The sequence below is a fragment of the Cynocephalus volans genome, chromosome 8 (genome assembly GCF_027409185.1).
Source record: "Cynocephalus volans isolate mCynVol1 chromosome 8, mCynVol1.pri, whole genome shotgun sequence".
Lineage (NCBI taxonomy): Eukaryota > Metazoa > Chordata > Mammalia > Dermoptera > Cynocephalidae > Cynocephalus > Cynocephalus volans.
This window is the reverse complement of record NC_084467.1, coordinates 25962576-25990570: the sequence shown is the minus strand read 5'-3', so window position 1 is coordinate 25990570 and position 27995 is coordinate 25962576. Positions and strand designations below refer to the sequence as shown.

Sequence of the window (27995 nt, the reverse complement as noted above, 5' to 3'; positions counted from 1 at the left end):
GAAACACTTACAGAGCTTTCTCATGTGTCTCACTCAGGCATTAGGGCAGAGGGAAGGTTTGTATAGACATATCAAAGACTCAAAAATTTAAAGAAATATATATATATATATTTCTCTAACATTTATATGGAAATTAAAAATCAGAGGCTTTTGGTCTCTCAATTTTCATTAGGTCAAGCTCATTTACCCCAGAGGACAAAGAAAGGTTGACTCTTCTAGATCCTCTCTTCTCCTTTGTACTCTGTCCCACCCAGTGGGGAAATGAGCTCAGAGGACCCTAGCTAAGAATAAAGAGCTCGAAACATTGGAGGACAGGGGAGGGAAAGAGACAGAAGGTAGCTCCCTCCCACCTGCACCAGTTCCAGTGCTGCTCCCAGGGCCTGGTTTCACAGAGCTTTGACTGGGTCCTGGATCCTGGGGGGCAGGATAGATCAGGAGCTCTGAGCAGAATGGTGCTTACTGATTGTCCTCTTTCCCCAACTCCCTGGGCAGGTGCAACATATGCCCAGCAGCAGCTCTCCATTACCCATAGGGCAAGGGAAGAACATTGGTTTATAGCTACAGGAAGAAGACAGTAGTGACAAACTGAAGAAGCCCTAGAGCAGGCCAGAGGAACGTGGGCTCTCACTCCACATCCCTTATGTTCTCAGATATTGGGGGGCGGGGGGAATAGTGTGTCAATCCTCTCTCCTTGGTGGTGAACTAAAAGTGAGGTTCCTTGCCAGGCTCAAGCCCAAGTCACTGTTGAGGAAAGAGGATTAAGAAAGAAGGGGTGGCCCTGGGTGGCAGCCACACTGCTGTGAAGGGAGGCATTAGGGCCATCCCTGTGGAACGACGGGCCAGTGGGGAAGCCAGCTTACCTAGACAGGTGGCACAGGCTGAAAATAAAAAGGTCATTAAAATTCCTGGAGATCAGTAGCAGAGGCTGTGACCTAGGGGGCAGCCACCCAGCCTGCTCCCTAGGAGAACTGGGTGCCCCTCATTGACTAGGGAAGAGTCGAGTGAAATGCACCTTTGGTTTCCCATGCTTGTCACTCAGCATCAGCTCCCCCCAGTGAACCACCTGTGCTGAAAGGCAGCTGCAGAAAAGACATGCACCAAAAAGAGTAAAGAAAGTTCAGAGAATGAAGTCCCTAGGGCCAGGTCTGGGCGCACTGCCCGAATAAGCTCTCCCCCTGCCAGACCCTTCCCTCCACCCACCTTCTCACTACTTCCTGCCAAGCTGAAAGGGACACAGCCCAGGGGCTCCTGCCCTGAAATGTCCTGCCCACCTGCCCAACCCAATCAAACAAACAAGGGGCAGATGCTTGGTGCTGCCAAGTGCCCACTGAGATGACTCCTTACTCTGTTCTTCTGCTTTGTGAGGACAGAGAGCCTGCAGGCCCCCCCTCTGGTTGTCCTCCCCCGACCCATTTGGGTCCTGGCAGTCTCCTACTTCCTGTGCCCTGCATGGAGCACCTGGCAGAGCTGGAAGGCAGGAGGGTGGTTGGTGAGTTGAGGCACAGGAAGGCTAGCCCCCACTGCACCTTTTGTGCTTTGGAATTCCACAGCCCCACACCTGCCCCAGGCTGGAGAAGCCTGGGGGAATGCAATGATTTGCCCACCTCCAAGAACTAAGGAGCAAACTGGGTTGAAGGAGGAGGGGACAGACTGGTCCCATCTTTGGGCTGGCCACCAGGGCTTGATGCTGCTGCCATGTAAACAGGCCCTTGGAATGTGGTTTGATGGGCCCTGGAGGATGGATGTGCAGCTACTTTTCAAAAGTGCTTTGATTCTGCACTACAGTATGTGCATGATTTGGACATGAAGAAAATGAAACAAACTCAAGTGAGGTGTTCTGCTCCCAACTCTGCTGCCTTAGGGCCAGCAGGGAGCGCAGCCACCCGCTCTCACCAGCTACCTCCTTAGAGATGAGGCTAAGGCCAAGACTGAAGCGGCAGCTGCCAGAGGTGAATCATTCGGGAAAAGGCATGAGAGCTGATGACTCGGAGGACAGGAGCAACGCCAGGCTTGCATAAACGTCGAAGGCAGTGGAGGTTAAGGCTGCAGGCGTCCTCTCCTCTATTAGGTTGTGTCTGCCATATCCTCTCGTCCTTGGAGCTGCTCAGGTCCCTGAGATTGTATTCCTGGGATGGATCAGCAGTGCCGGTGAGGTGCCTTGTGGTCAGACCAGCTCCTTCTGTGGGTCTGTAGGGAAAAAGGGACACTCATCAGGGAGCCTCCAGGCTTGTTTCTGGCACTAAGAGCCACACCTCACACATCCTCACCCAACCTCTTCCTATCTCCTCAAATGACCATGCCAACAGCACTGGGCTGGACCCTTTACAAATGCTATCTCTTGACACTATAATGCAGGTAACATTGCCCCACACTTTACAATGTGGCTAGGACAGATAAAGTGGCAAAGTTGGAAATCAAACTCAGTAGGTCTGACACCAAAGCCCCTCTCTCCCCGCCCCCCCAAGCTTTCACTGTAGCTTATCAAGGATGACATTTCACCTCTCCTGGCATCCTAAGACCAGAAAGTCTTAAGGAGCCAAGAGCAGATCCCTAATGGTGGCACTTTAGATACCTATTTCCCATTATCAGTGAGGGGACCCACATCCCACTGCTGCCTACTGTACCTGAGCCTGAGGGGCCCATCTTCTCTGGGCCCACCAGCTGCACACCTCCATTCTCCGCCAGCTCCCCCTTAGTCCTGTCCTCAGCATGAGGGAGGCCATTGGTGGGAGGAGCAGTAAGGGGCTCAGCCTGAGGAAAGCTGGGGGAGGCAGGTGGAGGGACTCCCACAGAGGGCTTGCGGGCCACAGGTGGGGGTGCCTTAGGTGGCTTTTTTGGGGCCTGGGTTGGCCGTTGCTCTGAGATGCTCCGAAGTTCAGCCACCAAATTCCGCTGAAGGTCAGCCTGGATCTCAGGGGACATGGGCCGCTCAAACTGCAGCTTCTTAGTGCCCTTGGAGAAGATGAAGCTTGCTGTAGAGGCAGGGGACTGGGGAGACCGTGGCTCTGCCTCAGGCGGTCCATTGGGCTGGGCACTTCTGAGGCCCTCGCCAGCAGCCAGGCTGGAGGCCTTGAGTCGGACAGCAGCATGGAGCCCTGAGGAGGGGGCAGGCACTGGGCTGGCCCGCCCTGACAGGGCCCTTCGAAGTGGCTTCTGGGGGGCTGATGGTCCCGATGCCAGGGTCAGAGCCCCTGTGGGAGTGCCCACCGAGCGCAGCCGCACCATCTGCAGGAGGGAGGGTGTGACCAGGGGCGCACCAGAATCCTCCCTGGGACCCCCGCTGCTCTTGCTGTGGCCCACAGGTTCCTTCCGAGGGAGTTTGGCAAGGGGCCCTGGGACAAGACTAGCAAGAGATGGGGCTGGTGGGGCTGGAGGAGGGTCTGTGGAACCAGGGGGCTGGCTCTGGGCAGAGACAGTAGTAGAGGAGGGCGAAGCAGCCAGGGAGCTAACAGGCTCCAGGGGGCCTGGAGGGCCTGCAGGCTCAGGGCCAGCCACAGAGAAAAAGGCCTCCTCAGGTGGGGGGAAGTCAGCCATGGACAGGTCCTGCTCCTCGGGTGCAGGAGGTGGGGGTGGGGGCCAGTTTGGATCTTGGAGGGGCTCTTCAGCAGTCTCTGCAGCAGATGGGGTCTCCACAACTACCTCTGGCTTCTTGGTGGGTGGTGGGGGTGGATGATAAGATGGGGGTGGGGATGGTGGGGGTGACTGGTCTTTGCAGACAACAGGAGACTCCTGTGGTGGGGTCAGGGATGTCTGGGGAGTAGGAGGGGATACAGGACTGGCATCGGTGGTAGGGACAGGCTCAGGAATCAGAGCAGGGACAAACAGAGCAGGGGCAGCTGGGTTAGGGCTCCTAGGCTTGGAGGGAGGTGGAGAGAAGGGTGCAGGCACCTTGGGATGAGGAGGTATGACAAACCTGTCACCCAGGGGGGTTGACATCTGTGGAGCAGAGCGGTCTGAGGGTGCAGGGTCAGAGGAGGAGGAACACAGAGACGTGAGGGAAGAGGAGACAGAGGGCCCTGGAGATCGAAGGGAAGTGACACGCCCTGGCTTAGGGGGCTGGGCCTTGCCTGGGGAAGCAGGGGCACGTGCCAGACCCTTGGGAGGGAGGGTAGGGGTACCACTTTGGCTCGAGTATCCACTGGAGGGTGAAAGCGTCCGTTCTGGGGAGCGTGGGGGGCGCCGGGAGCCACCTGGAGACAAGCCAGCCACCCAACTGCCTGCTGAGTTGGGTGGGCAGGGTGCTGTCCCCACCCCTTCTGACCCACCAGTGGTGGGTGGTCGTGGCAGCTGTGGCTGCTGCTTCCGCTCAGGCTTGGGCGGCAGCCCTAAGGGCCCATCAGGTGCCACCGAGCCCCGCTGATGGAGAGAGTAGGTCCGGCGGGGAGGTGGGGGGGGCCGCTTCAGCTTACGTAGAGACACACTCCGGCCGGACAACTGCCCGCTGCTCCGAATGCTGACTGTGTCTGAGGCCTCTGCGGTGCTGCCCCCACTGGGGGAGCCCCGTCCGCTGCCCCCCTGGGGAGGGGGTGCCACACTATTGCTAGCCACAGAGCTCTCTGGCCGGCCCTCAGAACCACCCTTAGAGGAGAGAGTAGAACCATCAGACACGATGGTCTCAGAGGACTGAGAGTGGCTCCAGGTGTCACTGGAGGAGGAAGCGTGGCGGCTGCGGGGCCGTGGGCTTGAGGCCGAGGAGAAGCGGCCCATGGAGTGGACGGAGGCTGGGCTAGCCGAGAGCAGGCTGCCGCGGCTCAGTGTGCGCAGGCTGCTGCGGCCCAGGGCCACCACATCCACTGTGGGTGGCAGCACAGCATGTGGGATCAGCTTCGACAAGTAGGTGGCCTGGGGCGAGATGGACATGGCTGGGCTCAGGGGCTCTGGAGGCCCTGCCCCTCCTGTCAGTCCAGGTACTGCGAGGGACATGGGCCGGGTCAATGGCGGGGGCCGGGCCCCTGTGGACCGGCCAACGAGGGTGTCATCCCGGTAGACACGGTCAATGTGGCGCTGCAGCATGGCCTCTGTCTCAGCACCAGCCTCTGCCTCCGCCTCCAGTGCCTGCAGGGACACCCGGGCCCCTGTCCCAGAGGCCAGGCCTGTCGGGTGGCCGTCCACTGTTGGGATATGTACAGCATCGTGTGGACCAGGGGGTCGAGGAGTACCTGGTGCCACACACTCATTCCGCAGGCCTGGAACAGAGAGGAGGTGAAGGTCAGCAGAGTAGGGCTTGGCCAGGGCTCCCCACCACCACCACTACCTGCTACTCCAGGGCTCACCGAGTTCCTTCTGCACATGCTGTGGCAGTCCCAGCACTGTACTCCGCCGCTCCCGCCTCCGCCGCCCTGACTTTCCAGATGATTTGGGAAATGAGTCATGGGGTCGGAAGGTGGAGCCTGGGGGCCAGTCCAGGGGAGAAAACCCGTTAGAGCAGAAGGACTCAGGGCATATTCTGCAGAGCACTACTTTTGTAGAATATGAACAAGACTTCTGCGAAAAGCAATTTCGGCAGTCAAGTACTTGTGGGCAAAGCTAAGTTAAACAAAGCTACAGGCTGCTTTTCTGTAAGACTTCTGGAAGGCTACTAAGTCAACAATGATAATTTCCATTTACTGAACATATTATTACTTAGTGAACGTATTATTATTATGTGTTAGCATGCTACACATTTGGCATTCATTCTGATAAAGTAAGTACTCTTATTATCCTTACTTTTATAGAACACCAAACAGAAGCACAGAGAGGGTTTGCCCAAGGTCACACAGCTCACAAGTAGCAATACCAGGCCTCAAACCCAGGTTTCCCAACTCCTAACTGCCCTGCTTTGAACTTAATGTGCATCATGAATCTCCAAGAGGACACAGGGAACTGTGTTTCCTGAATTTACTGAATTACAGAGCCTGGGGAAACACTAGATTTAGAGGAAAAGTGGAAGCTGCAGTTGCCGGGACCTCTCCCCTGCCCACAAATCCTGGCTGGCAAGCAGACACCTTTGCGCTGGATCATCTCTGAGCGGATGGAGAGCGCGTCCTCCGCCGTGGAGCTCTCAGCCGTGTAGGATGTGGTCTGGCTGCAGAAGGAGATGCTGTCTTCATCTGGCCCCATGCGGGAGGACTAGTGAGGGAAGAAGGAGATCAGGCCCTGGCCTGGGTGGGGCTGCCTCCTTGGGGCTCCCCACTGGGAACTGTGGACTCAGATTCCCCCCAGAATCACCTAGCACTGAGCAGGCATCAGCTGGAGCAACCCTGGACTAGCACTCATGGGTCATTCACTGTAGCCCTTCGTGACACAGAAGGAAACTGAGACCCAGAAAGGTTCAAAGACACACTGCCAGAGGTCAAGCAGGGAGGGAAGAGTAGAGAGTCAGGACTGAGCTGGGAGGCAGGGCTCACCTGGATGCTCTGGGTGTCTCCATGGTCCCAGCCACCCTTGTTCAGTTTCTGTTTTTCTGGAAAACATCAAAAGGGTATGTTGATCTAGGCCCCTGACCTCAGGAGCTCAGAGAACTGCACTGGAGGAGAGGAGAAGAGAGGGGAGGAGGAGGTTACCTTGGTGCTGTAGAGAGCGGAGCCCCTCCTGGGCCTGTGTATGCAGTTCTTCCAGGTGAGGCGGTCGTCCGGTGGGGAAGAAGACATTATCCTGGTGCTCATCTGCTACAGACCCTGGCCCATGGCCGGGCCCTATGCTTAGACGTTTGTCGTTCTCAGCCTTGGCAGAGCCTAGTGAGATGGAGGAGGAAGATAAGTGAGGCCCAAAGGCATCAGGGCCCTGGAGATGCACGGGCACCACAACAAGGACACCCATCATCCCCAGACTGCACATGACCCCTACACACAAATGCAATGTACACTTCCCCCAATCTGGACACACAACCCACAGTCCTGGGGTACACACTCAATACACACAGCCCCCATGTGCATACACAACTATACCCAAGTGTACGTGCACTGTATCTGAGTACCCACAGCACACAAAAGGCCCCATACAAGGCACAACACACGGGGCACACAAAGCCCACTGTATATGCACACAACACTCACACACCCAAGTATAAACACATGTATGTACCCACACCCAGCCCACATGTATACAAATAACACCCATAGTCCCCATTCTGTAAATAAACAATACCCAAGTATATACACACAACTGTGTAACCATATGTCACTCAGGGCCCCACACCAGACACCCCCAGTACACACAGAGCTCATAGCAAATACATTTCTCTTATCTTCAGACCTCCAACCCCACTTTACAGGAAAACAAACCACCCTTTTCATACAACCCCTTAGCCCAGGTCCAGGAAGAAGATACCATGGGAAGCTAGGAAGGAGTGGGAGCTGACAGTGGTCATAACCAGATTCCCAGAAAATCCAGGGGAGAGGGACAAACCAAGGATATAACCTCTTGGGTCCCCTACTCACCCATGCGGCTGCCCCTTAGTAGACAGATGAACAGGGGAGAGGAGAAGAGGGACCCAGTCCCCTCAACTCCAGCCAAGACAGCTCCTGCCTCTCCTGAGGGAACGGTCCCAGGTATCCCCCCTTTCCTGGAGGCCCTGGCACTGGCCCTGGCCCCTGGTGCACAGGAGCCAGGGATCCATTACAAAGGATCCTGTTACAAACCCTGCCCATGGAGGGGCTGGCCATCTAATCCTGGGGATTGGGGGCTGTGTCAGCACTTTGCAGTCCCAGCCCCCTTTTTAAATGAAACCCACAAGATAAGCAAAAGAGCTAGGAGGGTCATGTGACCTTGGCAGCACCTTGCAGAGAGGCAGGAACTAAACAAGCCCTTTAAAGGGCCACGCCCCAGGAACAGGGTCTCTGGTTCAGACACCTGCCTTTCCTCCTTCCTCAGCCCAGTCTTCAGCCAGAACTCAAGCCCTAGGGAGCCCGCAGCAATCCCACAAGGTCAGTGTTAGGAGGTCCCCCAATCCCCTGACTTTACAAATGGGGAAACAGGCTCAAAGGGGAAAGCCCTTACCTAAAGGTCACCCAGCAAATGAGAGTTAGACAGAGCCAGGACTAAACTCTGGGTTTCCACAGGGGACCCCTGGCCCCACAAAGTCCAATAAACTCTGACTCCCATGTCTTAATCCAGGCCTGAAAACCCAGTTCCTACGAGAAGGAAGTGGGCACAGGCCTTTCCAAAACTTCTCCACCCCCAGGCCTCTAAACATAATTTTACCCACCAAGCTCTCCAACTTCCAGTGGTACTACTTTCCTCTCTTCTCTGCTCCCCACATCCCATCCTCCCCCACACTGGGATGACCGGGGAGGGGGCTGCCCTCTCCCTCTGAACTGGGGTATTGGGTTGTACCCAGTAACATCGCGGCGAAGCTGCAGCCTTCAAGGTCACAGATACCTGGACCCATCCTCCCAAGCACAAGCAGGGCCCAGACAAAGGCAGCCGCAAGGCAGCTGGACAAAGGCACTGCGGCGGACAGGAGATTCTGGCCTCATTACTAGCTCCCATCCCCCACACCATTACTCTTTCCCGCCCTTGATCTCCCATTCTACATAAAGTCTGGCAAAGGGAGGTGTCAGGGAGCCCTCCCCTGCCCCCCAGCCACATCCACTTACCCTTCTTCTTAAAGAGCCCAAGGAGAGCTGGGAGGTGGCGGCCCAGGAACACCACCATGACTGCGGGCTCCACTCGGGACCGTCTGCTATCGCAACCTCTCCTGAGCGCCGGGCAGAGCCTTCACTGTAACCCAGCACTGAGGGGATGCCAGCCCGCCCTTCCGCCCCACCGCAGAGCTGCCAGCTCCAGGCAGAGGAGGGGGAGGGGCTGCCCGCCGGTCCTCCTCCCATCTTCACCATTGATCCCGCCCATCAGCCGACCCGCCTCTCACATGGGATGCAGGTGCACTAGAGGGAAACTGAGGCATGGAGTCTGCGGGTGCTGTGCGCCGGTGGATATATGACTAGGAGGACTGAAGATACTCAAGTCCAGCGGCGGATCACTAACCCTGTCCCCAAATCCTGTCTAAATACTCAGGAGCCAGAGCTAAGCCAGGGGTCCCAACTGCCAGATGGTAGGTGGAGGGCCCCCAGACTAGAGACCCCTGAAGGGGTGAGAGCTGGCCCAGGACACAGCACTGGGAAGTCAGGGAGATGGTGGTAACAACCCTTAATATGTACTCGTATTTTCAGCCCCACGCTTTCCAAAGGACTTTCTTCCTTTGGCAATGTGACATCAGAAGCCCAGAGCAGCATAGTGAACTCTCCCAGGTCACACAGCACAGGCAGGACTTCAACGCAGACCTCCTGCTCCCCAGCCCAGGATTATTCCCCTTGGCCCCGCTCTGTGATTTAGTGATTCTGTGCTGGATCACCAGGCAGGGAGAACAGAATTAGTCAGTGGGCCCAGAGGTGAGGGCAGTAAGTAAATGCAGCGGGGTGGAGGAGGGGAGAGGTACTGGGAGGGAAGTCAAGTCAGGTTCAAATCCAACTCCATCACACACAAGTCATGACCTCATATGAAAACAAGGCCAATAACTCCTCTTTATAAGATTGTTGTATCCATTCATTTGATCAGCAAATATTTTATTAAGCTAGTACTAGGGGATACAGTTAATGGAAGAAAACTTTATCTTGTTCACCAGTTTATCTCAGTGCCTAAATCAGTGCCTGGCACATGCTGAGTTCAATAAAAATTTGATGAATACACGAATGAGGTAAACTAACAATATAATTTTAGGTAGTGAAGACTGAGGAGCTGTAACAGGAAGGGGATGCCTTTAGACAAGTGGTCAAGGAAACCCCCTCTAAGCAAAGGACATTGGAACTGAGACTTGAATAATGAGGAGCCAGCCAGGGCAGGTACTGGGGGCAGAGCCTTCGAGACAGGCAATGGCAGGTGCAAAGGCCTTGAGGCAGGTTTGCAGGAACAGAGGGGAGGCCAGTGTGGCTGGAATACGCTCAGCAAGGGAGAAAATGGCAAGAGATGAGATCGGAGTAGGGCAGGAGCCAGGTCAGGTCAGTCCCCATAGGACTTGAGGGTTTCAGCTGGGTAATGACACTGTTTAAAAGAAACAGATCCCCCTGGCAACTGTAAAAAGAGTAGTGGGACTGTGAAAGAGGGTCTGTGAGCTATAACATGCTGGACCCCAAACTCACCTGAGGACCTTTCTCCCCGCAGCACCTCTGAGTCCCTAGGGATCCAAATATTCACCAGGCTCCCAAGCTACAAGACTCCTTTGCAGCTCCTTCCCATTTGCTGCCCACCCTGGCCTCTCAGAGAGCACTCAAGCACACACCCTCGTTCTCTGCAGAACAAACATTTGTGGAGCTGGATAGTACACATCCACAAATCATTGCATTCTAAACAACAATCCCAGGAAGCAAACACTTTTATGCCCATTTTACAGATAAGGAAATGAAGGCCCGAGGGGGCAAACATTACAAAGTTGCCCTCTCTGGCCTCCTCTGTATAAGTGACAGAGCAGCATTCTCACTCGGAACAACCTGAATTCAAAAGCTGTGCTCTGTCCACCTACATATCTATGCCACCTACATACCTCATCTCTCCCATTTCTTTCATTTCTTTCCTTCTTTTTTTTTTTTTTTGGTGGCTGGCTGGTACAGGGATCCGAACCCTTGACCTTGGTGTTATTCCACGCTCCAACCAGCTGCGCTAACCAGTAAGGCCACCTGTCTCCCCTCTTAAGAAGGGTCAAGGGACCCCATCATCCCTACAAGTTGGAGGTTTCTTGACCATGTACCACCCCTCTCTCCCCCTTAGGTCTCCTAATCGCCACACAAACAGAAGAGAGCAGTAGACAACACTTGCAGGATGATCGATTCATGCCAGGCACCATACGAGATACTCGTGGAAGGCAAAACTTGTGGAGTCTCTGCCCTCATGAATCTTACAACAGCCTTCGAGGCCAGTACTCAAAGGTACTCTCCTAGTAATCAATCATGGACCTGTGAGGCTCAAGAGAGCTAGGTGACTTCCCAAGCTCTGACTAGCTCCAAAACTAGAGCCTTTTATAGTGCAGGACTGTCATCCTCAGCTTTCCCCTAACCAAGGAAACTTAAGAGCTGAGCTCCTGCCAAGTTGGGAATGGGAGAACATCAGCTCACAGAGGTCTCAGGCCCACAGGTAGCAGTCAAGCCACAGCTGCAAATAGAATCCAAAGCTCTCACACTTGATAATATCTGGTTGCCCCAGCAACACACCCCTTCCCCCACCCCCACCCCCAGGTCTACACACCTGTGGCTTGCTTGGGGAGGAGCTGAAGAACCTGAGTCTCAGGTGGGGCAATGCGGGGGAGCAGGCACCTCAGAAAGAAACTGAGGCCCAGAGGGTGCCCAAGACCACACTTAGTTCCAGGGCTTTCTGCCCCAGCACAGTCCAGAGGTGCCGCCTGGAGCTGAGACCTTGAGGGAAGCTCACCACACAGCCTCCACCTACCCCACCTGCCTGAGGGAGGAGGCTTCCGAATCTGAGGAAGACACCCTGCTCCCAGTCATGCCCCCCAACACACAGGGCACAACAGGAAGCACGTAAACAAGCTCCTGAGCTCAGACACAGTCCACCGGGGCAGGTACGTGGGCACACACCTCCAGAATGTCCCACTAGGGCCACCAACACAGGTGGGCAGTCACAGGACCACGTCCACAATGCACACGCAGGATACCATAATCCATGCCCTCCTCACCCACAAGCACAACTGCACAGACTCACACAGGGCCTGCCAAGTGGCTGCATGTACAGGAAGTCAGGTGCATGTACCCACCACTCAGGGGCTTTCCTGGCCTGGGGACAGGGAGGAATAGGGGAAGAGGGAGCTCGGGCCCCTCAAGGCCACACGCATGCGTGCGCACTGTCTTGGCAACATCCTCCATGGGATGAGGCCTCAACCTGCCCAATTCCAGAGCAAGGAGTGGGGGTGGTGGCACGCCCACAGCCCGGCAGGCCTGACTCAGGGAAGAGGAATGAGGGGGGAGGACACAGCTGTCCAGGTGGCCTTGCTCAGGAGCGGAACCCTCCAAGCTGATGGCGGCGGTAGGGGGGACCACCACCTGCTCCTGTCTTAACTATCCCTGGCCAGCCAGGATTCAGGAAATTCAGAGGCCCTGAGTTTCAACCTTTCACTGTACAGGTAGACAAAGGCCTGGGTGGGCAGGGCCCTCCCCAGGTCACCTGTTCTAGAGGCAGTAGCAGAACCTAGAGCGTTTGTAGATTTTATTCCCATAGAGACAAGACAAAGGGAAATGAGCACAACAAACTTACAGGTGGAACACCTAACAAGAAAGCTGAAAGGCAGGAGGGAAGTTTCCTTTTCACAAATGCGTACAAGGAGGCTCAAGTGACTCACTTGCTCAAGGTCATCCAACCAGGAAGTGGCAGATCCCACATTTGAACCTGGGTCTCACTCCACATTAGTGGTCCTAAGTCTGAGAAAGTTAATGAGTAAGAGGGGCCATAGCCTCAACCCCTACCCAAAGAAGGGGGAGCTCTGTACCCCACCTCTGCAAAAAGAGAATCCCCCTCCTTCCTTCCTCCAGTGTCCAGCCCCACCCCAGCGGGGGCAGAGCTGACAGGCCGGTTCTAAGGTAAATATTGGGGGGCAGGGAGTGCTGGGGGCAGGGAGGGGAGGATCCCATCCCACAGGGTGCCCTGGGGGAACAGGCGGTAGTGCAGGGAGGAATTAGCTACAACAATATTAATAAAAGTCAGAATGAGTTTCGGGGCCAATATTTGCTCCCAACAATTACATAATAATCCCTTTCAGCCAGGGCACAATTCTGACTTTCCAAAGCCCTTTCCTTGATTCCTTCAAGGCATGATTATCCCCATTTTATGGATGCCAGAGAGGCAGCCACCATGAAGTTGGGAGAAGAAAGGGCTGGGAATCAAGAAGTCTGGATTGAAGACCCTGGACAAATGAATCAGTCTCTCTCTCTGGGTCTCAGTCACTTCATCTGTAAAATGGGACTAATACCCATCTCATGGAGTGCCTGGGAAAGTTAAAGAAAGCCACACAACAAAGAGTAAACACAAAGTGTTATAATCAGAGTGAGCCTCTGCCTTTCCAAGGTGTGGGAGTAGGGAAAGGGCCCTCAGTCCCTTCTGCCATTCCACTTACAACACAAGGATACAAAATTAGGGTTTTTTTGGTGGCTGGCTGGTTCAGACATCTGCACTCTAACCAGCTGAGCTAACCAACCAGCCCAAAACTAGCATTTATTAGCTGCCAACTAAGGGAGACACACATGGTCTCACTAAATCCTCCTTGACATACAGAGGCACTCTCCAAGCAACAATGATTTGCCCATGGTCAAACAGCTAGTAATGGCAGAGTCAGGATGTGAGTAAGCCTGGCTCTAACTGGCTGCGAAAACTTGTCCTTCCCAGGCCACCAGTGGCCTCCTCTCCACCCACTTCCGGAGTTCTCTTCAAATCTCAAGTGGAGTTAAGGACCATTCAGATAAGGTCTGATAAGGGACACTTAACATCAGCTCCCTATCTCTCTTTAGTGACCTTGCCCTATCTGACAGCCCTAACCCCCTGTTTAGGAGGGAAGGGAATCCCAGGCCCAGACCATACATCTCACTGCACTGGGAGTCAGTAGTCCTAAGTTTGAGCTCTCACTGCCCCTTAATTGTAGCATGATCCTGAGCCAGGAAAAGAAAGCCCTTTTCTGGGCCTCAGTTTCTTCATCTGTGACGTGGGAGGGTTGGAGAGAGGATTTCCAAAGAGCCCTCAGTATGTATGACTCTGCCCCTAGAAGGAGGGCAGTGGTTCCCCACTTTGGGTCAGGGCCTTGGGAAGCAAGATGGTTCAGCTTACCTCAGATCCTTCAGATCACAGAGAGCGGGGCCAGCCCTTATCTGCAAGCCCAGGGCTCCCACAAGCAAGTCCAGACACCAGGCAATTGGTCACAAGTCTCCCCCCAAGAAAGGAGAAGAGATATGGGGAGGGAGGGCAGCAGAGGAGAGGGTCTTCTCCCAGCTGTGGAGCCTACCAAAGACCCCATACTCTCCAGGAGGTCTGGTGGAGGGATGAAAAGAATTCCTGATGGTCTGAGTCCACCAGTTCCTTCCCTCAGTCTTCCTATCTGCAATATGGGAACAATCAGTCCAACCAGAAAGTCCACGCGAGTACAACTGGCAGTGCAACACATGAGATGAGGAGGTGGCGGCATGGTGGCCTGTTCTCTCTGGACTCCCAATTCACATCCTCTACCATTCCCCCAACCTACCCAAGACCAAGTGCCCAGCTAGCCTGGGGAGGGGAGGGTTGGGGTGGATTCCTGAGTACAAGGCCAAACAATCCCAGCAGGTTACAGTGTCTTTCCAGCAATGGGGAGGCCCTGCCTCATGCACCCTCATCCTCCAAGGGCATTTGATCCAATGGATCAACTCTTCCTTGAATCTTGGTTTTCCCTTCCTACTTCCCACCTGCTCCCTCTCTAAGTTCTTGCGGGCTTCAATGCTTAGTCCTCAACCTCTGCCCCTTGCCCACACGCTTCTTCTAATTATGTTCTCTACAGAGTGCAAATCCCCTGGGGCTTCAGGCTTTCTTTGTCCAGAGGACCCACAGGCCCATCATAGGATGAAACCCATCTATCCCTAAACTGATAAAGGGCACAGGCTTTGTAATCTGACAGGCTTGAGTCTGAATCAAGGCTCAGCCATCTCCTTGCTGTGAGGACTTGGGCAAGTGACTTCACTTCTCTGAGCTCCAGCTTCCTCATCTGTAAAATGGGGAGAAAAACAGCTTCTCCCTTGTCAGTCTGTTGGAGGACAGTCAGAGGAGAAATGAATTAATTGATATAAAAAGTTAGTGCAGGGCCTTATTTTTATCTCTGCTACCATGCCCCAGCCAAGCAGCCTCAAGCACAGAGTCTTCACAGCCCTCTCTGGCCCTCACTCCCCACATCTGATTAATCTCAGGTCCTATCAATTCTGCCACCTCCTATGAAGTGTCTGTGCAGCTTCCACTCCTCTCCACTCCCACAGCCCCACCCTGTCCCCAGCCCTCACCTCATCACCTCTCCCCTGGATTACTGCAATAGCCTCTGTGCTTCCACTCTCACCACCCCTCTCCCCAACCAGTCCTGCGAGCATTGGTGCTCCCGCCCTGGGGCCATCTTCCTAACACACTACTTTTGTAGACTCTTCCTTTGCTCCAGCACCTTCATTGGCTCCCTATGGCTGACAGACTCCTCTGTGCCCACCTTGCACTATCTCCCTCCTCCTCTCACAAACTAATCAAATGCATAAGTAGTCAAGCTCCAGTCCCACACCAAGGCCTATGAGAGCAGAGGCTGAGGCCAGAGAGGGCTTAGAATCATCAGCACAAGTAAAACCAAAGGGATTAGGGCCAGCCATGGCTCACTTGGGAGAGTGTGGTGCTGATAATACCAAGGCCACAGGTTTGAATCCCTAAATAGGGATGGCCAGTTAGCTCACTTGGGAGAGCGTGGTGCTGACAACACCAAGTCAAGGGTTAAGATCCCCTTACCAGTCATCTTTTAAAAATGTATAAAAATAAATAAACTAATAACCAAAGGGATTGAAGTTTACATTCATAATGGAACCTCTTCTCCTCTGAAACACAAGGATGGAGGCTCAACTGCTTTTCTCTCCAACCTTCATGCTCAGTCTCAACTCCATGCCTTTGCCCACAACCACATCCCACAGCTGAAAGAAATCCCCAGTCATCTTCTCTCCTTTAATCAACAATTCAGAACTAATTCCAATCCTGCAGTTACTTCACAGACCAAATTAACACCACCTCTTCAGTTTTCTTTCTTTCTTTTTTTTTTTTAAAGATGACTGGTAAGGGGATCTTAACCCTTGACTTGGTGTTGTCAGCACCACACTCACCCAGTGAGCTAACCGGCCATCCCTACATGGGATCCAAACCCGTGGCCTTGGTGTTATCAGCACCACACTCTCCCGAGTGAGCCACAGGCCGGCCCCACCTCTTCAGTTTTCTAAAGCTGACCCCAGCCCAGGAGACTTTTGATATATAACCTAGAATATTTCCCAGACCCCACACTTCTGTGTTGCTTTGACATTGCTTTCTGCTTTTTTTTTTTCTAAGAACACCTTAAAGCCTGGTTGACCCTTGAGTGGCAAGCAGGAGCTGGAAGCACACAAGGGTTGCTAGAAGCCCCAAGCCTCTTCCTCAAGGGCCAACAGGCAGGAGACTATAAACAGCCTTCTTATCCTCTCTCTCCCTTTGGTCACAAGTCTGGGCCCACAGTTGGTTCTGAGGAAACCATCAGATAGCCATCAGAGGGCAGATGAAGAGCCCCATCGCCACTGCTCAGTGCAGATTCTAGTAGGAGAGACAGGTGGGCACAGCCAGAACTTTAGTGTTGCTGGGACAGAGGGTTACTGGAAGGTCCTGGAGTCTCTCAACACCCATCTTCTAAGGAATCTTCTGAGAGCTTAATTAACCCTTTTTATATTGTTATTTTGCTTATCATCACTATTCTTCAAACCACCATAGGCAAATGACCTTGGACAAACCCCTCTTCTGTGGACCTCGGTCTTTTCATCCATGAAATGGCTAGCCAGAACTGTAAGGGTCCCAAGAAATCACCTAAACTAAGCCCCACTAATTTTACAGACGGGCCCCCTATAGAAGTCAGGGAGGTCCAGAGAAGTGAAGGAATCTGCCCAAGGTCACCAGAACCTATAGCAGAGCCACAATGAGAACACAAGCTCCCTACTTCCCAGCCCAGGCTCTATCCATGGCCCCCTACGTGCAGAGATGAGATCATCAGGCTCCCCGTTCTGAACCTCTAGGAATGTAAGCCATCCTGGGAATACATGGGTGGATTCTCCCACCACCTCCTCAGGGATTCCCTCACTCCCCCAGACCAGCAGGCACCCTTAGGGTCCTGCCTCTGTTGAAGACCCCCCACTTTGGGGTGGGGGGCACCAGGTTGAACCCACCGCCCTGTCCCTCCCCCATCTCTGGATTCACCAGGTGAGAATACTACGCACCCTCGATGGCCCCTCCTCCAGCACCCCCTGGGACTCTTGGGGATACCGTGAACTGCCGCACAACCTAGGGGAAATCAGGAATCCCATCTCTCAGCCCTGGGGTTAGAGGCCTTTCCCATTCCCTCCCCCATCCACCCGTGCAGGCTGGAATGCGACCCGCGGAGGGATCCCGCAGCACGCCGGGAAGGGCTACGTTCCAGCTCGGTGGCTGCATTGAAATGGGGGAGATGCGGCAGCGACCTCGGGGACCGCAGGAGGGAGTGACAGGGAGAGGCCGCGGTGGCGCGGGTGGGGGTGGGGAGGGAGCCAAGAGAACCAGTCCGACTCCCGATCGCGCCAGATGGAGGCGGTCCCGAGCCTCCAGTCCCTGGTTTCCTGCTTCTCGCCTCCACCTTTGTCTCCCCTCCCTCCTGCAAACTTTCAGCCTGTTGGGGGCTAAGGCCTGGGGAACAAGTGTGTGTGCGCGAATGTCTTAGCGTCTGCCTGCGGGCCCAAGTGTGAGTCCGGTTGGTTGTGCAGTTGTGAACCTGTGTGTATGTACATCTGTGTGCCTAAGAGGCTGGACAACTGTACCTACACGATTGATGTGTGTCTGTGATTGTGTGTCTGTGTGCTTGAATCTGAGCGTGGGTGTAGTTCGTGTGGCTGTGTAAACTGTATGCATAGGTACATGTACCTGTGTCTCAGGATCTGTGCGTCCGACATCGATGTTGCGAGAGTGTGGGTGTGATTGTGCATGTGATTTTGTGTCTGCATGTCCATACCTCTGAGTGGGTGTTTGTATGTGACTGTGTAAACTGTGAACATGTACGTGTGTCCGCCCGTAGGTATTAGTGTGTACGTGTGTCTGTGTGCATGGGAGGGGTGGGGTATGTGCGGGGATTCCCGGCCCCACACTCACACCCACCAGGCCCCGGGAGGGGGCAGCAGCGGTGGCGACGGCTGCAGTAAGGAGACCCTCCTCTCCGCCTGCCCCGCCCCCACCCCCTGCCCCCTACCTGCGGGCCGCTTTGCCGACCGCCCGAATCGCCAGAAGCTGCGGACCCGGGGGCCACTGGGGGCCTTCCTCTTGTGGTGTGAGTTACCCATAGCGAGGGCGGGAGCCGGCGCGGGAACCCGAGCGCGACCCAGCCAGCCCGGCCGCCGGGCCCGCAGCCCCAGGAGGGAGGAAACAAGACGCGCGGGCGGACACCGCGATCGCCCCCAGCCCCAGCTCGGCCACGCCCCCGAGCTCTGCGGCCAATGGCCAGGCCGGGGGCGGAGCCTGTGGGGGCGGGGCCAAGCCTGTCCTGTCGGCTCCGCCCCTCCCGGGACCAGGGAGACCTGCTGAGCAGCCCAGCCCAGCCCAGAGCGCTACGGGGGAAAGACCCGGCTGGTCCAGGTGATGCAGAGAGTCGTCCGCTCTCCCAGCCCAGGGGCCGTCTCTCAGAGGACTGCGGTAAAGCTGGGAGAACTGGGGGCCGGCCTCCAGACAGGCGGGGTCCGGAGCCCCGCTGCTGTAGGGCCCACCGGCCACCACCCCGTGAGTGTCACGTGCTTGTGTGTACAAATGTATCGAACTGACTGTATTTCTGTAATCACGGTGTTCAAAATAATAGTAGCACTTCTTTATTTAGTGCTTACTATGTGCCAGGCACTGTGCTAATCACTTTCATGCATTATTTCATTTCAGGCACTGTGCTAACCGCTTTCATGCATTACTTCATTTCATCCACAAAACAGTTCTGTAAGGTAAGTACTTTTATCATATCCATTTTACAGAAGGGGAAATTGAGGTTCCTGGAAGTCAACTGACTAACCCAAAGTCAAACAGCTTTAAGCTACAGAGTCAGCACTCAAATCCAGACTGACTCCAGTACCCACTGCTCCATGCCACCACCTCTCCACCTTATCTATGTCTCTGCATGACGTTGAAGGAGCAAATATAATTGCACATTTGTGTGTAATTGTGTGCTTGAATGTGGCTGTGTAGTTGTGTACCTATGTATGTATGTGTGACCCTGAACATGTGGGTTCCTCTCTATATAATCATCTGTGTGTGATTGTATCCATATAATTGAGTCTGTTTTCATGTCTGGATGTGTGCTTTTGTGTATTTGTCTGTGTAATTGTAACTGTCTCAGGGTGGCTGAATATCACTGATTTTTGTGTATTTGAGTGTGTTAACAGTTCTGCCTGTGTGCATGTGTGTAAATATGTCTAAAGACTGTGAAACTACATGTGCTTTTGTGTATCGGTATGAGTGTGCAATTGTGTTTGTTGAGTATATACCTGTATCTACAGTTGGGGTGTGTATGTGAGCATGTAAGTAATGGAACATGTAGGTAAACATGTGAAACTACCCATGTCTGTGTGCATCTGTGGAGCTGTGTGCCCCTCACTCATCTCCCCTTGTATAAATCTTTGTTTTTCAAAGCCCAGGCCAAGCCTCACCTCTTCTAAAAGCCTTCTATGGGCTAGCCAGTTAGTTCAGTTGGTACGGCATGGTGCTGATAACACCAAGGTCAAGGGTTCAGACCCACATACCAGCCAGCCACCAAAAATAAGTAAAAAATAAATAAAAGCCTTCTAGGCTGTCCAAGACTCTCACTTCTGTGTCCTTACATACAGCCTGGGCAATGAGTCTCTTTTACCATCACTCTGTCCTGTCTTCCCAACTAGGGGCAGCATGGTATAGCAGAGAGTGCACTGGGCGGGGAGTCCAGAGCCCTCAGTTCTACTGCCCCTATGGCTCATCCTTTCTGCCACCTGGCAAGCCCCTTCACTACACCATGCTGCCTCTTACGCCCAGTGGCTCCAGGACACTCTGTTCCCTCCCTGCAAAACAGGAGAGTCAAAGCCGATCCTAACCCTCCCTAAGGCCCATCTCTTGCTAAGAGTCTGAGTTTGATGACAGTGCAGTCCTTGAAGTGCTGGCATTTTATTCATCCATAGAAAATAGTCCTTCAGCATACACTTTGTACCAAGCTATATGCACCAGTCTCCCTACTTTGCACAGAGAAGAGTCCTAGTGTCATAACTGGAAGAGACCTCAGAGATCGGCTAGCAACTCCCTTAATTTACAGATGGGGAAACTGAGGCCCATAAAAGGGACAGGTGGTAAGGGGAAACAGAATGAACACCCAAGAGTCAAGTCCAAATCTCTTGGCATAAACTGAGGGAGGACACATATGCAAAGAGACTCGAAGGATGTCTGGAGTGTAGCAGGTGTCTTGGCCTTCACAGGAGGCTCTGCAGGAGCTGCCCCCACCCACCAGCTCTGCCTCATCTCTGAGCACACCCTTCTCATTCTCAGAGCTTCAGCCACACAAAACTGTTTGCTACTCCCCAGTGCATACCTGCCATCTCCTCTTGCTCTTTGCCTGGAAGATGCCTTTTCATCCTCAAGGCCCTGCTCAACAGTCTCCTCCTCTATGAAGTCTTCCTTGCACCCCTCTTCCCCTAGCTCAGTTCTCTGTGCTCCCACAGCCATTAGTGCTGCCCTCTGATAAAGTACTGATCACACCTCAGGGCTCCCCAGCACCCCCTGTAACACCATCCCAGCACTTGGCCTCAACACAACATTCTGTTTTGCTATTTGCTTTTTCCAACCAGAAAAGTTTCCTCAAGGGCTGTGATTGTCTCACTCCTCTTAGTAATCCCAGACCCAGCACACAGCAGGTGCGTCATATGTGCTGAACAGAAACTGGCAGAGGCGAAGGTGGTGGGGCTTTCATCCTAGTTGTAGTAGTGAAAGTAACACCTGTACACTAGTGGTGGTGGCAATGGTGGCACTTGCTTACTGGTGGAGGTAGTGATATGGCACATAAGTACCTTCACTACAAAGGCAGTACTGGAGGAGTACTGCCCACAGCCGAGAGCATAGGAGACGCTGGGGACAGGATTGGTGGGGAGAAGTAAGTGACACGAAAGCATATGGACCAGGGCCGGCCCGTGGCTCACTTGGGAGAGTGCGGTGCTGATAACACCAAGGCCACAGGTTCGGATCCCTATATAGGGATGGCCGGTTAGCTCACTTGGGAGAGCGTGGTGCTGACAACACCAAGTCAAGGGTTAAGATCCCCTTACCGGTCATCTTTTAAAAAAAAAAAAAAAAGAAAGCATATGGACCAGAACTGTGGGAACTGCAAGACTGGGCTTCAGTACCTCATGACCCTCTTGGAGAATGATGGTGAAGGCCTCGCCTGGCCAGAGACTTGGAGGAGAGGGTGTACTAAGCAGGCAGGAGGGCCCTACCTGGTAATCTCCCTACAAGCAACCTCCTGGGAATCATGCACTTTGCCACAGATTTGGGGTTTAAGCCTTTTGTGGGCTGAGCTGTCTCTATCTCCCCTTCCATGTTAAGCACAGAGCTGGGCACCCTGTGAGTGGAGCTGACAGTCCCTTGATGAACCAGCCCGAGAGGACAGTGGAGCACGGGGGCATAGAGTACAGTGGGGTATAATGATGGCGGAGGCAGGCAGAGATGTCGCCCCTCCTGCTCAAGGAAGCTGCCTTCACCTGCTTCCTTCCCCAAGTCAGCAAAGGGGCTGGAGGTGGCCTTGGGTCTGCACATGGAAGGTGTGTGTACCCACTCCCCCAACCCGGCCATGTTCATCATGGCCCAAACAATATACAATGCCTCCTCTCAGTTTTCTTCAGCATGTGACAGGCCATGAGCAGCTGAGACAGCTTTGAGGGTTTGGAGAGAGGGGGATTTCCAAGGGGCAAGTGGTAAGGGGAGGCTCCCCCTCTGTCCTCGGCTGCCAACAGCATGTAGCTTTTTCTGGCCACAGGGTTCAGCCACCCCAGTTCAGCAGCCCTGCTGGCAGCCCTGCTTCAGGGACTTCAGGGAGACATAGAGCGGAGAGGGAACACTGATTGAGGGCCCCTCCCAGGGCTGAGGGGAATTTCCAGGAGAACGCTGGGATGTGTGCCAGGGAGGGTGAGGGAGAGACAGCTGGAAGGAGCCCCTGAAGGTGTCAGAGATAAGAGAGGGGACAGGAGGCTCCCCTGGCCTCCACTTCCTTCTTAGCTCTTCCCACTCCGGTAGAGGCACCTCTTTGGGACAGGGTTTTCAGTTTGAAGTCTGATCAAAGAAGTGGGGAAGTCAGCCTGGCAGGTGTGGGCTCTGGTTCCGCCTCTAATGCTGGCTGGCTGTGTGACCTTGAGCAAGTAACTTCCTCCTCTGGGCCTCAACCACCCATCTGTGCCATGAGGGCTCCCTGTGACATCTCAGGCCATCAACTCTGAGCATCCAGGATCCAGAGATGTCCATGCTCTGGGGGCCCATGTCAGATCACCCACCTATCACCCAAAGCCACACAGTGCCAGGCCCTGTGCTGGGCAGGGAAGAGGGAAGAGTCAGTCAACCCAGCCTCTGCCCTCAGGGTATTCAGAAAAGTGAGGCCTGTGCCCAAAGATCTCCAGACAGCCAGCCGGTCCACCCGAGCAGGTGCCTGCCTGATTCCAGTGCTGCAAGTCCCTCAACCCCAGCTTCCCTTCATCCTTCAATTTTAGCTCAAATGCCACGTCCCTGATCTCCCCCAGGATCACTGTGCTTCCTCTTTTGTCATACTTTTTGACCCTTAATTATTTGTTCAATGTCTGGTCCCCCCCCACACACTCAAATCGTGAGGCTCCTGAAGACCAGGATCTTGTCTTCCTTGTTCAGCCTCAGGACAGTGCCTGGCACATAGTAATACTTACTAAGTATTTGTGAAATAAATGAGTAAGGCACCCTCTCCCATCTGGACCTAAGGCAGACAACATCCTTTCACACGAGTCTAGAGGAGGTGGAGAGAGCAGCCAGCCTGCCACTTTTTTTTGAGGAACACTTGACTCCTCTGTGGAAACCTCTCCGCTGCTGGATGTATCCCATAGCAGAGGGAACCCTGCCCCCATTACATTGGTCTTGGCCCCAGGCTGCGGACACTGAGGGGCCCCTAGCCAAGAAGAAGGTGGCCAGAAAAGCATATACTTTCCAACTCCAAATCTCTTAAACACCCTGCTTTAGAGTTTAGGGGCAGTCACTTCCCCTGGGAGTATCACGGAGATGATGACACTGGAGCCAGGCATTGAGGGATGAATAGGAGTTCACTGGATAGAAAAGTGAAGGCAAGCACATCCGAAGTGGGGGGAAGTACAAGCAATGGCACAGAATGTGAAAACACGTGCAGTGTTACTGAAAGGCAAACAGATACCATCCTGACCTCAGATAGACAAAGTGTCCACTACCCAAAGAGACTTGGGGTCCTCACTTAGCTTTAGAGCAGGCCCCTTCGTCAGCAGGGAGAGATGGCATAATTCATGCTGGACTCTCCTTAGCCACCTTCCTATGATGTCCAGGCTACTGGATCTTTATGTCTTATCTGGCTGGCCCACAGTAGGCTCTCCACTCCTGAACATAGCTGCCGTCCCCGTGCTCAGCCCCAATCCCTACGAGCTTGCTCCTCTAGCCCATTCTCAAATGCACAAAATCCTAGAACCAGCAAGGGTCTCAGAGGCCATTAAACCCTGTCTTTGTTAAAACAGGACATATCTGGCCTGGAGCAAGCAGCACTTGCCAAAAGGTCATACAGCAAAGCAGAGCTCAAACTCAGGGGTCTCCACAACCCCACGCCAACACCAGTCCTCCCTGAGCAAGTGGCCATAGGGAACTTGCGGAGACCTCAGTGAGTTCATGGGGTTAAGGCTGCTGGGCCTGGCAGGGTGGCTCCCAGAGTCTCAGTATCAGTGCCATCCTCACTCCCACTTCTCAGCCACTGCCCACTGCCCAAGAGAGACCCTCGGAGGGCTACATACTCCCTTCCCCAAAGATGGTCCTGTCTAACACTCTACAGAGGTTACTCCCCTCCAAAGTCATAAAAACATCGAAGGTCATATTTTGTTTGGAGAGTGTGGCCTTTGGAGGCAGGCTGAGTGGCTCTGTCATTGCCACACTGTGAACATCACTTCCACAGGGGTGTACAGATAGACCTTTCCTGTCTTGTCCTCAGGTATTCTTGTCACTTTGAATGATGCCTGACACTACATAGTAAAAAATGCCTTTTTCAAATGAATGAAGCTGAGTGACCTTGAGTGACTTTTCCCCCTCTGGGCCTATTTTCTCACCTACAGATGGTGATAACTGCCCACCATTGTGGGCAGGTTGTTGTGAGGACAAGGGAAGACTTTCACAAAAATGCCTGATCAAGGTCTGGCACATAGCAGCCTTCCTGTTATTTCTCTTCCCCTTCAAATTAGCCAGGACCCTGCCCTCCTTCCAATCTCTGCTCACCTCCTCCAGAAAGCCTCCCCTGATTACATGCCAGGCTCCAGTCCTGGCATCTGTCCCAGAAACACTTCCTCCCCACACACTTGTCTAGAGTCCAGGTGATATTTCTGGAAAATACGGATTCCTGTTTGGTTTTGTTTTTCTAACTTTTATGTCGGAATCCTTCCGTCAGACAAAGGTGAGACTCAACCTTTTGCAAATCCCCATCAATTATAATCATCATCATGGGAATATGAGATGTAGCCAAGTAAGTTATTTTCCAAACATGGATCAAAATGAACTTAGCTAATGTCCAAGTCTTCAGCATCACAACAGCAGAAACCTGCTACCATCTGGACCATGCTCCCCAGTCCACAAAGCACTTGCATGTCTGTTATCTAATTTGATCCTTGAAACACTTCTGCAAAGCCAGGATTTATTATCCCTATTTTACAGATAAGGAAACTGAGGCTTAAAGGGGTGAATAACCTGCCAGTTTCATGTAGTTTAAGAGAGCAAACCAGGACAACAAAGTTGTTCTTCTCAGCCTCAGAGCCCATTCCTTCCTTATAGGCAACTAAACTTATACAAACACAGTAATAACCCCTTGCATTTCTATGGTGACTTCACTTTCACATAATTTTCATATCCTTGCTTGTGAGAATCTTGGAGAGGCAGAAAGGTCACAGAGCCATTGAGGCAATGTCCAGTTGGAGGGTCACCCCTGTGAGATCTCCTCCGGGCTGAGCCCGTGGCGCACTCAGGAGAGTGCGGCACTGGGAGCGCAGCGACGCTCCTGCCCGCGGGTTCGGATCCTATATAGGAATGGCCAGTGCACTCACTGGCTGAGTACCGGTCACGAAAAAGACAAAAAAAAAAAAGATCTCCTCCCTTCCTCATAAGACAATAATGGAATCAGGGAACCCACAGAGAAGTTGTTTGTCCAATGTCACAGGGATTTGAACTCTCGTTTGTCTGACTTTTTTTTTTTTAAGATGACCATTAAGGGGATCTTAACCCTTGACTTGGTGTTGTCAGCAACACGCTCTCCCGAGGGAGAGAACTGGCCATCCCTATATGGGATCCAAACCCATGGCCTTGGTGTTATCAGCACCACACTCTCCCGAGTGAGCCACGGGCTAGCCCTCGTTTGTCTGACTCTGATACTCTCCCCACTCTTTCAAGTTTCCTCACTTCTCTCTGGGCCATTTCCCATCTACAGAGTGCACTGGATGAGAAGATCTGCTCTATGTCCTCGGGAGAGTCTTGAAAACAGTACCAGTTTTGGAGGCAGGTGATTGGAGGTCAAATCCCACTTTGGTGAGGGACAGCTCGCTGTCCCTAAACCTCAATTTTTTCATCTGCAAATGGGATCAAATGAGATAATGGATACAGGGTACCTGATACATTCAGGATAATCAATCAATGTCAGATTTCCTCTCTTCTTCTAAGTCAGTGCAGGGCAGTGGGGGCAGCAGGAGAGTCCTGGAAGACTAGTACTCAAAATTCTACTCCAAGCTCAGTTTTCCCATTTTATAGTAGGGGAGGCAGATTAGAGGAGTCAAGACCTGCACCTCTTAGGTCTTTTTGGTTCAGAGATTGGAATGATTTCCTCCAGCAAAAATCCCTGACCACCCAGGAATTTTCTGTGTATCCTTCCTCCCCACCTTCCCCAATCACCATTCTGAACATTCTCTCTAAAAGAGTTAAGCCTTCTTTGGGCTTCCCCTTCCTGGCTGCTGGTGCCAGTAGAGATTAGAGAGATCAGATTTATTTCTCTTAATAAACAGAAAAGAAGTTGGGCCAGGCAGGTGACAAGGAAACAATTGGAATAATAGAAGGCTGGAGCAAAAGGGAACAGGACTTCCTCCAGTCATACCTGGGGCCACCTCCAGACCCAGAGAAACAACAGCCAGGGGCAGGGAGTTGTTGTCCATGCACGTGGACTCCAATCAGGCCGACCTGCTGCCCAGAAAGCCCAGTGCCACCGGATACCAAACACAAGGCAGGGAGAGGCCTGGCCACAGACCCAATGACTCCAAACCCAAGCTGTTGAAGCAGGGCTTCAGGCTCAGCTTTCCAGAAAGCCCCTTCCATCCAGGCTGGTCTCCCAGGGGAAAAGGGCCCATTACTCTGAGGCACACCACTAGTCCATAGCCTTTTGCCTGCCAGTCTTGACAGTCTGAACACAATCCATCCAGCTGCAATTCTGACCCATGCCTTCTTGAGTGAAATGGGATGACTGCAGACCAAATCCCAGTGGGGCAGCCCTGGGACAGACACCACTCCTGTCAGGACTGCAAGGCCTTGGAAACACCCTTCACCCAAATCCTCCCTCAGGGCTTGGATCGGCCATCCCAGCCCCAGCACTCTGACTTCTATTTGTGGCTGGGCTGCAGGGGAACAGGGCCCTTATCCAAAAGGAAGATCAGGCCGGATGCAATCACACAAAAGACTTTCCACCCTCTTCCTGACCCCTAAAGTGTTCCTTCTAACTCTCCTCCAGAGGAGGTGGTTAAAGGACACTGGGAGGGTAAACACAGGCGGCATGGGATGGGCCCGCACACTGCCATTTCCTCACCTCCAGTACTTTGGCAGGAATATGGGTAAAGTAGACTTCTGAGGTCCGCCAGCCCCAGGGGAGCCCCACCGTCTTGCAAAGACTTGAGCCCTCTGCACCAAATGAGGGAAGAACCAAGCAAGTGGCCAAAAGTAAAGTGACCCCAGCAGGGATGGCCCAGGTCAGCTTCCCCTCCCCTCCGGCTGCCCATCCAATCAGGCCAGAGAAGGAGCCCAGGGGCTTAAACCCAGAAAAACTGGGAATTACCTGCTGTATTTTAAATACCCACCCCTGCCTCTCCATCTAGCTTGGGCCTCAGTTTCCTCCATCTGTAAGCACACTTCCAACACTGGCATGTTTCTGCCAGGGCTGGGGGAAGGAGTGACAGGGAGGGGCAGTTGGTTCCCAGGTGAGCAGTGGTGAGGGAGGCAGATGGGAAAAGCTAACACTGTAAAGAACCTAAGGCATGCTAGGCTCCATGCTGGGTCCTTTGTAGGGCTGGAAACCCGGATCCGTCTAGAGGGCTGAAACACCTTCCGGATCCAGAGGGACCCTACCAGAGACCCAAAGCCACCCGCCTCTCCCACTGGCCCCAGGCCACAGTCAAGTCTCTGAACCCCTGACTCAGCAGAGGGCAGAACCTGGGTGAGCCTGGGGGAGGGGGAACTGCCTCACCGCTTCAGAGCCAGACTGCCAGCACTTCCTGCTTAAGCCAGGGGATCCCTGCCCCAGCCGGGGGTCTCCTCCCCTCACAGTGGGGCTGTGCTGAGTCTGGAAAGTGCTGGGGGGCGGCCCAGGGTGGGGTGCTTCGGCTGAGCCCTGGGCCCTTCGCTCCCCCAGCACCAGTGCCTAGGGGGTCGCCCCCTCCAACACGCCACGGACCCCCAGCGGAGCGTCCCCGCAGCCCCGTCGGCGCCGCCCTGCGCTCAGCCCAGGTGCTCGGCCACCTTACCTCGGCCTTTGCCCTTGGCCCTCTTGGCCTTGTCGTCCGCCTTTTTGGCCCGGGGGGCGACCGGGTCGGCGGCCTCGGCCCCCGCCGCCTTCTTCTTGCGCCGCTTGCCCCGCAGCCAGCTGAAGGCGCGGCGGAGGCCGGACGCGCCGGAGCGAGACTTCTTCCTGCGCGGGGGTCCGCCCGGGCCCCCCGGCTCCTCGGCCGCAGGTGCGGCGGGGGGCGCGCGGGCCGCCATGGCGCGGGGGCGGACCTGGGCGGGGGTCAGGCCCCCTGCGGCGC

At 54.0% G+C, this 27995-nt stretch overlaps 1 protein-coding gene across 2 annotated transcripts; it reads right to left on the bottom strand.

Moving 5' to 3' along the window:
• Positions 1-24: 24 nt before the first annotated feature.
• Positions 25-27995, bottom strand: NHSL3 (NHS like 3). 2 transcript variants are annotated; one of them, XM_063104627.1, is made up of 7 exons: positions 27717-27995; positions 6543-6713; positions 6387-6442; positions 5985-6108; positions 5274-5390; positions 2625-5186; positions 25-2187 (listed from the first exon to the last, which is right to left on the bottom strand). In XM_063104627.1, the coding sequence occupies exons 1-7, from the start codon at positions 27949-27951 to the stop codon at positions 2165-2167; spliced, it is 3288 nt and encodes a 1095-aa protein (XP_062960697.1). In that variant the 5' UTR covers positions 27952-27995; the 3' UTR covers positions 25-2164. The 2 variants fall into 2 exon arrangements, with proteins under 2 accessions (XP_062960697.1, XP_062960698.1); XM_063104628.1 differs by lacking the exon at positions 27717-27995 and adding an exon at positions 17969-18059.

What these genes read in the sequence shown, in the direction of transcription:
- NHSL3 (XM_063104627.1), bottom strand. Translation starts at nt 27,951, where the DNA reads ATGGCGGCCCGCGCGCCCCCCGCCGCACCTGCGGCCGAGGAGCCGGGG. An exon ending in GGCCAAGGGCAAAGGCCGAG is followed by an intron (nt 6,714 to 27,716) that starts GTAAGGTGGCCG and finishes CCATCTCACTAG; the next exon opens with GCTCTGCCAAGGCTGAGAAC. An exon ending in GAGACACCCAGAGCATCCAG is followed by an intron (nt 6,109 to 6,386) that starts GTGAGCCCTGCC and finishes TTCCCTCACTAG; the next exon opens with TCCTCCCGCATGGGGCCAGA.